This window comes from Calliopsis andreniformis, unplaced genomic scaffold (assembly GCF_051401765.1).
Source record: "Calliopsis andreniformis isolate RMS-2024a unplaced genomic scaffold, iyCalAndr_principal scaffold0022, whole genome shotgun sequence".
In the NCBI taxonomy this organism is placed as follows: domain Eukaryota; kingdom Metazoa; phylum Arthropoda; class Insecta; order Hymenoptera; family Andrenidae; genus Calliopsis; species Calliopsis andreniformis.
In genome coordinates this window covers 3481307-3492532 of record NW_027480432.1, presented here as the reverse complement: position 1 = coordinate 3492532, position 11226 = coordinate 3481307, and the positions used below count along the sequence as shown (strand labels likewise).

Sequence of the window (11226 nt, the reverse complement as noted above, 5' to 3'; positions counted from 1 at the left end):
TTCTAGCGATGAAGACCACGAACTAAAATAAAATTTCTTATTTTAGTTCCCACTTTTTCCGCTAGATGGCGGCACTTGTCAATTCCGAAAATGCTCCCCGCGAACATGGGAATTGACAAGTGGCGCCATCTAGCGGTGAAGACCCCGAACTAAAAATAAAATTTCTTATTTTAGTTCTAACTTTGTCCGCTAGATGGCGCCACTTTTCAATTCCGAAATGCTCCCCGCGAAAATGAGAATTGACAGGTGGCGCCACCTAGCGCGAAAAGTCGTAACTAAAATAGAAATTTTATTTTCAGTTCGGCCCTGAGCCGCTAGATGGCGCCACTTGTCAATTCCGAAACTGCTCCTCACGAAAAATGGGAATTAACAAGTGGCGCCATCTAGCGGCGGAGACCCCGAACTAAAAATAAAATTTCTTATTTTAGTTCCAACTTTGTCCGCTAGATGGCGCCACTTGTCAATTCCGAAAATGCTCCCGCGAAAATGGGAATTGACAAGTGGCGGCACCTAGCGGAAAAAGTTGTAACTAAAATAAGAAATTTAATTTTTAGTTCGGCCCTGAGCCACTAGATGGCGCCACTTGTCAATTCCCATTTTTGTGCGGAGCAATTTCGGAATTGACCAGTGGCGCCATCTAGTGGCTGAGGGCTGAACCAAAAATAAAATTTCTTATTTTAGTTCCGATTTTTTCCGCTAGGTGCCACCACTTGTCAATTCCCATTTTCATGGGGAGCATTTTCGGAATTGACTAGTGGCGCCATCTAACGGTGAAACTTGGAACTGAAAATATTATTTCTAAATTTATTTCTAACTTCCGCCGTTAGATGGCGCCACTTGTCAATTCCCATTTTCGCGAGGAGCATTTTGGGAATTGACTGGTCCTTTAGTACTGATTTTGTGTTGTAGTGTTGAGTAGCGAAGGTGAGTAGCAATATTAAGGAATAGTTGATTAGCAATGGTGAGTAGTGAAGAGGAGTATTAGCTGTGAGAAGTAGTGCTGAGTAGCTGTGTTGTGTAGTATTGTTGACTATAGTTGATTATAAGGATAATTGCTTTTAGTAGAGTTCTATTAGTGCCATCTGGCGGTTACTCCGAAGAATAAACTTCTATAAAGAACATAGTGGCGCCAGTTAGCGCTGACTCGGAGAAAAGAAGCTTCTGGAAAGCGCATAGTTCATGGCCTGCCGCTAGATGGACAGGCTTTTCGCTGCCTATGTTTTGACTAAATTTTTATTCCACCTTTTTCCAAATAAATAAATAACCATTGTTATTGAATATACTTGTAAAATGAATTTTACTAAGTGGTACTAAAGCTTATAATAAACAAAAAGGATCATTAAGGGCTATAAAAAATAAGGGAGTCGTGAATAAAGTATTTTATATTTTATTTTATTTTCAACCGTCTTTTTATGTATAACTAGATACATGGACGTAAAATCACAGCACAACACAAGGTTGTATAAATATTTCTGCATTCGTTGAGAGTAGTGTATACACGGTGACGACCATGAGATTGAGATTCGAAAAAAGTATTATGACCAGTACCTGAAATCCTCTGGTTTCAACAAAATATATGTCTCTAGAACTCGAGATATTCATATATTAATATGAAAGTATCCGTATGCAAATACTTTTTTACTAATATCGCTTAACCAGCGTCGCATTATTAACGATTAATTGCGGCGATACTTTGGATTAAAACGCTATTAAATACTTTCTAAATCATGAATGGGCTAGTTTAATGGTTCCTTCTCAAACCGCTGACTTAACGGAGCGAATTTGATCCGAAACTAAATTATTAATAACATTTATTGGTAGCTTCGCATATGGTGATTTCACATTCAATACCTAGAACTTGGGAAGAAGTATAATTCCGTCAATTAACGATGTCTAGTTCTGTGCACACAAATGAACGATTAAAACCTGAACGTGTGCGTGACGACGGCGATAAAACGCAGGTTTAAATTCGACTAATTGTCGTTTATCGATCGGGGAATTAGGCGATTCTTTTGTAAGCTCCATGATAACGACACAACAAGACGTTCATCAAAACAACTATACATGTACATTTATGTATATATATGTATATGATATATATCATCTTTATATATGTACAAAAACTTGTATACGAAATCTTCCCTAAAGATCATAAAAAATATTCTGGAAAGAACAGCTGTTTTGCGAGGACAAGACAATTATATTATCACGCATTCTTTATCGATGCTTCCCTTTCTCTTTTCTTTTTATATACATGCGCAGGGTATCTTTAATAATTGCCACATCAAATGGTTATTAATTAATAAAGGATGCAGTGAAATCAGTAGTGCTTTGCAAATAAAAATATCGTACCTGGCTCGGAAGTTAAACAGAGTCTGGTCTTTTGGAAATCATTAGATGAGGCAAATATCTCAAGACATCCTGTATATCGTCCATCGTTCTTTCTCCTCAAATCTCGCACCAATTTACAGAAATTTGGAAATCACTTTTGCGAACTGTAGAATATCAGCGATCATGAACATTGGCACTAGATTTGATTGCAAGTAGTGCTTAAGAAAGCGATTGTCAAAAGGAGAAGAAACGCTTAATTCTTTAAAGCGGCATGCATTCAATTCCTGTGTTCGGGAAGAAGTGCTCTGAGATTTGATCTTGAAAACGACAAATTCTCTAATTTGCCTTAAATCTAGTAGATTAGTAGTGAATTTGTAAACGCGTGCTCTCTATTTCATCACTGACTAGCGGAAGTTGTCTTTCGAATATAGTTTCAAATGCATAGTACATCTTACGAACGTTATTGTGTAATTAAAATACAAGACCAATACATAATTCTCTTCAGATAAAATCATTGACTTGCAAGAAAGGGACACACAATATCAATTTCGAGTATGGAAACTATTTTCTTCAAGTCGCGTCATTTGTATTCCAAATACAGTAATAGTGAAACACAATAAAAAAAACTTAATGTTACGATAAAATTGTACCGTTTCTCTTGCAACTGTAATACAGAATTTTCTACTGTCTCGTGGATTTAAGTAGATTGGCAATCTATTAGAGCGGACGGATAAGGGGTCTTCACGAAAGCAAGAGAAAGATCATTAACGAGTTTAGAAATAGCCTATGTTACACTTATCTAAGATACTTTCGTGCATGGTACTCTAAAAGGGCGTTAATAGTAACCGTGGCCTTTAATCATACACTCTAACTTACTTTTGAAAGATGTTAAAGTCGTTACTTGTACTAGTGCATAGAGTTCACAAATCTTAGATCGTACATCAGTAGTCAATAGAAGTAAAAGACTCAGCGAAGTCAGTATTGTTGCAAATATTAAAAACATGAAAGATCTTGCTACGAACGATGACAAAGCCTTAAGCCTTAAGCAGTGATTGCAACAATATTTCAGTATAAAAAACTCCGAATATAAAATAAATTAAGGAATTTATCGATTAGATACAGTAGTCGACACTAAATAAAACAAAACAGCGAGGGCCTACGAGTACATCGCTTCTTCCCTGTAACAACGAGTACACGCAACACTGTGACGTCGAGACACAAAAGTTAAGTACATAGTACCATGTCTATTACATGGCAATTAAAAGTATGGTTCGTTGATCTCGCGGAGAAAGGAAATGCTGATATTTACAACAGCTATCGACATATTTTCGTAGAAAAAATAATGTCACAATTATACGCGCGAGAAGGTCGACATCTAAACAAAATCTGAGCCGATACGCCTCGATCGTCGCGACACTTATGCGAAAATTGCAGAAAGTACAATTATAAATTACAACTAAAGACGTGAACTTATCACAAATACGATCGCACGATCCACAGAATCGGTCCTTAATACGCAGAAAGGGTGGTCCACTGAAAACACTTTCGATAATTTCTGGTACTCGCAACGTTAAACGGGGCAAACAGTTCTGCCTCTGGCGAACCACCCTTGCCTGTCAGCATCGCCAAGAAACATAATACGGCAATGATTCTTCAGATCCTGACTTATCGATTCTCTAGCGTGTAATATTAATGACAGTGTGTAGAAAACTGCGGTATATACACCTCCCTCTTCGACGTCTTCCAAATGCACAGTCAACAACATTGAGCATCGGACAAATATAATTATTATACACTTAGTCGTTGATTAGGAGTGTCGTCGTACGACTTGGAAGACTTCGCCGACGATTCTAATATCAGTAGGTATTCCACAAAGAAGGAAGCAGCCTCTTTGTCATATCAGCTACTTCCTTCCCTTTCTTACCTATAAGATTCATTCGGTGAACACCCTGAGTGCATTTTTCCGCCAGGAACAGTGATCATTCAGCGATCAATAATCCCTGGTGTCTTTGTACTTCGACGCTGGGCTGAGTCGTTCTTCAGGAATCGCTTTCTCGTGCCTGTTTTTCTCTGAGGACGTTCCCTTCTTAGGAAGACTCCTTTCTGGACTAGGACTAGGACTAGGACTTGGTGAGGAACTCGGCGACCTCGAGCTGCTGGAGTTCGACCTCTCCCTCTTCTTCCGCTCCAATTGCATTTGGTGATCGTAAAGAGGTCCACGGATGATCTTCAGGGTGGTTTCCAATTCATAAGCTCGATCCTTCAAGCTGTTGTAGTAGTTCAGGTCCAGGCCAGCCTTTTTGGCCATTTTGTGAAGGGTGATGAGGTGTCGCCTGCTCTGGACGTCAGGTAGCATATATTCCTGTGGACAAAGTAATTGAATTAGTAAGTGTTCTGTCCAACTATGGAGAAAAGGGAAACCTATCCATTGTATGTATTTTCAATTTGTCGCGTGTCTGTAGTTACTGCCTTTGTCGTGAATGGGATGGTGTAGAGGTTTGTCGAAAGATTTGCAAGGTTTATGGCTACTAACCTGTTTCGTTAGAAGGAAATAAATGACCCAACATATTGTCGTGCCGTAAGTAACGAAGTAGGTGACAGGTTCCATTATGTCCCAGGAGTACTCCCACCAAGTTAGCCTGGCTAGACCACTGAACTGAGCACACATGAAGACCAGACATGTCCAGAGGACAATGTTTGCTTGCCTGGCGGCAGTGGTCTCTAGGTCCAGTAGTTTCTGGGACAATTAATGAAACAGATTTATATAGTAGATTGTAGGGGGCCTCCTGATGATTTAGGAACAGTGGGAAATTCGAGTGATTCGAGTAAGGCTATATTTAAATCCTACTGGGACCTTTAAGGAGATTGAATTGATGTATTATTAGATTTTTATCAGGCATAGAAATATGGCACGCGCGCATTGTTCAACAAACTACAGTAGCCTCTTGTTCTATCGCTCGTTTTCTCCTCGCTGGATGAATTAAATCTGTATAGTGGAGCTGGTTTAATTATCACATTCCCAGGCAGAGTAATTAACGCTTGGAAACGTGTACGAAAAGCGATCAACATCTCGGCTGTAATATTTGCACACGTTCGTTCATTCTCTGTTTCTAATTATATAATCTAGGAGTCTTGTTTCTTTTAGGCTCTTCCGCCCCTTTCTCTCCACGCGACCGGCAACGATGGATATAATGGATGCGAATGGACTGGTTAGTTGCTATTAGAGTCGCCGATGCGTTGGTTAGAACTCTTTTCGAACGATAAAACGCGATGATAATTGCTGGTTAGAAAGCACTCGAGCTAAGGCAGGAGATATTGCAGTATTGTACAAGTTATGCCCAATAAATTTTATTGAGTCTTTAGAAATGCAAGGGAATATGAACACAGTGGCTGTTCAAAGACGTATAGTGTACAAAAGGACTTTAATAAGAAGTTTCTTTGAAGAAATGGAGAAATATTGAAGAAATGAAGAATTGAAGAAATGAAGAGATACTGAAGAGATGAAGAAATGAAGAGATACTGAAGAGATGAAGAAATGAAGAGATACTGAAGAGATGAAGAAATGAAGAGATACTGAAGAGATGAAGAAATGAAGAGATACTGAAGAGATGAAGAAATGAAGAGATGAAGAAATGAAGAGATGAAGAAATGAAGAGATGAAGAAATGAAGAGATGAAGAAATGAAGAGATACTGAAGAGATGAAGAGATGAGAAATGAAGAGATACTGAAAAAATGAAGAGATACTGAAGAGATGAAGAGATGAAGAGATGAAGAAATGAAGAGATATTGAAGAGATACTGAAGAGATGAAGAAATGAAGAGATATTGAAGAGATACTGAAGAGATGAAGAGATGAAGAAATGAGGGTTTCTAAATAGTTTTACCTGGACTCCTACGAATATCGTGCTACGTCGATAGTTCCTATTAGTACTACTTTGTTTTTTTAAATAATCCCCCTAGCTGTATGCAATACTCACTACTCAAAGCGAATCTAAATTTATAAAGCTCCTGTCTATGCATAATAATATCCATGCATCGTCATCAAGAGGCAAAAGCCTTCAAATCCCCTATTCCAAATATACTCTGTACCTGCTCCAGAGGCTCCAGCTCCAGTCTGATGGTCTCCAACTCAACCAGCACTTGTTTCTCCATATCAGCATGACACTCACGAACCTGAAAGGTCTCGTACAGCTTCCCAATCATCATCTGCACGTCTGAAAAATTCTGCATGCTCTCCTGGAACATTCGATTCAAGAACTCCCTTCAGTATTCCACGTTTCACATTTCACCAATGGGAAAACACAGCACAAATTACATGTATCACTCAAAGGAAAGTTCCAGATTCCTCACCATGGTATGCCTATGGTGCAATGGGGGAGTAACGAGGTACTCGTTGTCGTTTATTATCAGTCGAAAGTCCTCCTCCATTAGCATCTCTATAGTATTCTTAGAGCCTATTCTGACGCCGTCTGAAACAGTCGCCAATGTCTTTGTGTCGTAACCCAGGTGTGCTCGATCATCTCCTGGCAAAACTATTATAGCTTGTTCCCCAGAGAAATCCTTGACTCACCTACGGTCAACACAGCAGCCCGATCGATGCCGCGGTCCTCTCTTTTCAGCATCTTTATGAAGTCTCCCACAGTGTGGCTGATCGGCTTTAGGGTAAACACACACTTCTCCTTCCTCGATGGCAGAGGGACCGTGATTTTTGGCAATCCTCGGTGATACACCACTGTCACATCTGCAACTGATGTTAGACAGATAGATTAAACCTAAAAGAAGAATTTTAATATTTTTATCTGCACGAATGGACATTGAAATTGAAGTAGATTAAATATTTCGTAAAATTTTCAAAGACTTTATACTCTTTATGCACTGCACAGTAATATTACAGGCACCTGCGGTCAAGGACGCCCCTCAGAAGATCTACATTCGTTTCACCATTATGAAGAATCTTGCATTATGCTTGGAGCTTCAAAGAAGAAACTTCTAAAGACAGGAACTTCATTAAACACTGTATTATCGTATCTCAAAGGAGATCTACCACAAGTTCCCTAGATCCACTTTTCTCTGCTATCCTCGAGAGTATTCTAACGCAAACTGAACATGGTAAAACGTGCAAAGCCTTAAGCTTCCCTGAACAAAACCCAAATCCCCAGTAGCGTTTTAACAGAATCAAGGGCTCAGTCTGGGGATCTTCAGTGTTAATGGACTGTCATGTCCTGGGTCGTCTAATATCCTCGACAGTCGAGCAGGTTTGTAATCTTCTTTATAACCGAGGAAAGGGTCAGAGTCTAGACTCGTTTCCATGAATTCGCTTGCGTGATGGTCGCGCGATCGAGAGCCTGGATCGCGTTAACCTGGTTAGCTGCCGTTGATACGAGGAAGGTATTAGAGTGTGGAGACCGGAATGGGACGACCATGAGCATCTTTCCGTTGGAAGCAGAACGGAACCGAGCGTCGATCCGCTGCGCGATCTGCAAGTGCATTCATATCAGGTCGCGGGAACTCCAAAATGGCTGAGTTTTTGTGCCTGAGCATGTTTTTAATTAATTCACTGCTCTGTGACCGCTTTTTGGCAGTAGCCTATTGTGGCCTACTGTGAAAACGAGACTTTAGAAATACACCACTGTACATAAGTATGTGGACACTTTCACATTACTGGAAACAGTTTTTCTTTATACTAATTTCTATGAAATATTATTTTTAATTAATATTTGCTAACTTTATACAATGGTACAGACAATTGTAGTACTAGCCATGCTCAACAAAATACAGTACTCTGTTCTATGACCCGTATGTGGGTCAGGGCAAATATAAAAATAATTTCTGAAAACAGATATCTTCATCAGATTTTAGTTAAATTTCTAATACAAAGTATTATCTGGGTGTTGAAATATTCTGTTCCCTTCTTTTTTTAGCGGATATTTTTAATAATTTTATAAAACTTCTTTCCCTTTCTTGAGCTTAGGGAAAAAGGAATTTTCTCTTTTAAAAGTAGTCCACTTTTTGTGGATTATAAAGGTATTAAGCTGGGTCTTCAATGGCGTAACGATGCACCGACTATTCTCAGAGCTGGCAGGAATGCAATAACGGATTTTCGTTCTGCGAGCGCGGAATGCGCGAGGCTTGTGCAAACGACAGCTTTTCAAAAGCGTATGATAGCGTGAAACGAACACCGGAAGGAATTATGCTCGCTGAGATCGAGCAACAACCGGTCTGTCGATCGACGCTTGCATAATGACGCGAAGCTAGTTGCGATTTCGATGAATTCTTCAACGACGAGGGAAGAACTGACGAACTGAGTCCTTTGTTGACTGTGTTAATCAATTCAAGGCAATTACGAGTTACGTGGATTATAGATAATCGAGCCAGATATGGGGTTTCGATTTCTCTAATGTGTGTGAACACCTTGAGTGTTCTTAAGAATGGAAAATCGTTACCTTGTACCTAGACTGCAATTTCAATCGAAATGAAGAAGCTTAATGCAGAGAAAGTCGTCCTCTTTGTTGGCAATTTGTATAAAATAACGGAACCTGGTAAATTGACATGCAACAAGTATTGTATTTCACAAAACCAACTGGGGTAATTTGTAGACACTAGGTTTGTGAAAAGGAACTCCCAGGTGCATTCTCTATTAGCTTGCAAAGTGGTTTTACATGAAAATAAATAGGATTGTCGACTCATTTCTATTATTAGAGATAATCAGAAAATTAGCAAGTGTTACTAGAAAACTAGTGTTTTCTTTATTAAATGGAACTTAGATCTTAAAATGGTACTTTGCATGCCCATCGTTTCCCAACTACCCGCGATAAAGAAATCGAGCTCTTTGTCATCGAGAGTGACCCCAGTCCCGAAAGGGAAACTTTTGAAGAAATGATTCAATTTTCTCGTCCTGCGTGATAAATATCCATGGATCCTCGAAGCGAAGACACCGAGGAAATTTGGTCCGCCAGTTAATTGGCTGCGTCTAATCGCGAACAAGCGCAACGTCCGACAATTAATGCGCCCCCACGAGGCTCGCGTGGCCTCCTAGGCTCGCGAAGAAGCGCTGGAAGTGGCAAAGAAGCTGCCCACCACCTTCTGCGTGTCGTCCTCCCTTCTTCTTCGGTGAAAAGTTCGCGGTGGTGAAGTTTTCCGCGGCGGTCAGTCTACCTCTGGATCCTGCTCGACGAATAAGCAACGCGCGCGTCTATTCGAACAGGGCTCTTTCGTTCTAATAAATTTCGACAAACTCCAGTTGCAAATTTCGACAAATTCCAGTTTCACATTTCGTTAAATTCCAGTTTCAAATTTCGACAAATTCCAGTTTCACATTTCGACGAACTCCAATTGCATTTCGCTTCAGTGTCCTGGACAGCGCTCGCTGTTGTGAAAAGTTCGCGTGACACGTGACCTCCTCGAGGATGCGCGACCACTGATCTGGGGATCTCCCCAAGGGTAGGTGGACATGCAGGATATAGCATGGGGGGGCGAGGTGGTTTCGACTACCCTTGAATCTTGTACCTCGTAGAGAGAGATGCGCTTTGGGTGATTTCAGGGGAAATTTCGTTTTGTGGTTATCTTGTTCGAGGGGTTCTACTTTGAGGCAGTGGGCACTTTGATTCGATTGATATTGAGGGCAAAGTGGATTAGCCTTGAGCTTGTAAAAATGCGTGTCCTGATTAATTTGAAGAGTTCGAGTGGTGCAGTGAGAGTACTTGTGTTACTAGCTAGGGTGGAGGGCTTGGCTTATACGTGATCTACTGAGAGGGAATTTATTGATGATGAGAAGAGAGAGATCATTTAAATTCTCTGTTCTGATTATATGAGGGGATAACTCGGTGGTTTTAATGTCGTAGAATTAGAAAAAAGGAGCCTTTTAATATTTTTATGAATAGTATTTTTTAATGTAAGCAATACAAAAGTATTCTAAAAGGAGAACATTCTAAACTAAATTTTTATTTGTTTAGTTAATAAAATCTCCTCTCCCCCAACTTCATGCAACTGAAGAAAGTAAAACATTCCCCTCACCCCCCTAATTATTAAAAAACTTATATTAAAGTCATAATTTTTAATTGTTATATTTTATCTCCTATTAAATGCATCTTCTCTATCTATTCCTCTATAATAACATTTTTAATTTCCCTAATTTACATAATCTCTCTTTTTTATTTTCCTCCCTTGGGTCAAAACCGAAGGTTAAGACCCTTTCTGGACAAAATTAACGTAGGAACAACTCTCGGTTCAACTAAACATAGCTCGAAGCTTCTCGCTTTCGCACTCTAGTAGACTATATTGAGCAACTTTAGCAACGAGAAAGCGACGCTCTTTGACGCCACCTGCATCAAAGCTGAGACACTAAGAGCCTCATATGCGCTACATGGTCGCGCCAAGTGCACCTGCATTCAAAATAATTTATCACGCCACGCTTTTCCCCCATTTATCTTTTCCGCTGCAAAAAATATTTACCCAGCTCCCTGGATGTGTTTCGTATAACTTATGAAACACAAGATCTTTGCAATCTAGAAAAAGCAACGTGGATACAATAATTGGAGGCAGCCACTGAAAGGATTAATACGATGGACGTAAAAATTAAATGGATGGAAAAACGCGAGTACTGCGAGTTAGTTAAGAAAGCTTGAAATAAAATCGGTATGCCTGCATATTTAAGCGTGAAAATAAGTGTGACGGCTAAAACTGACTGCATTATCTTCGATTTACTGTTACCCATTTACGCAAGGTACTTGCGAGCGGTCATGGTCCCGATGAAACAAATCAACGTTGCTTTCTGCTAACAAACGTACAATAATTTCTCGCTAATTAGCTCTTAACTGTAGAAAAACGTTTATAATATCTTCACGCGTTATAAATAAGCACAGCAGCTGTTAATTGCAGTACAATAATTTCATTCAA

At 39.7% G+C, this 11226-nt stretch overlaps 1 protein-coding gene across 2 annotated transcripts in view; it reads right to left on the bottom strand.

The window, feature by feature from the left end:
- Nucleotides 1-4111: 4111 nt before the first annotated feature.
- The window catches only part of Mcu (mitochondrial calcium uniporter), a 55268-nt gene continuing 48153 nt past the window's right edge, over nt 4112-11226 (bottom strand). The window contains exons 3-7 of one of the 2 annotated variants that reach the window (XM_076390886.1): nt 6902-7078; nt 6682-6800; nt 6421-6567; nt 4865-5068; nt 4112-4693 (exon numbers count right to left, since the gene is read on the bottom strand). In XM_076390886.1, coding sequence (XP_076247001.1) covers nt 4322-4693; nt 4865-5068; nt 6421-6567; nt 6682-6800; nt 6902-7078 — 1019 coding nt within the window. In that variant the 3' untranslated portion in view covers nt 4112-4321. The remainder of the gene's footprint in view (nt 4694-4864; nt 5069-6420; nt 6568-6681; nt 6801-6901; nt 7079-11226) is intronic. The other variant, XM_076390887.1, reaches the window with a different exon arrangement.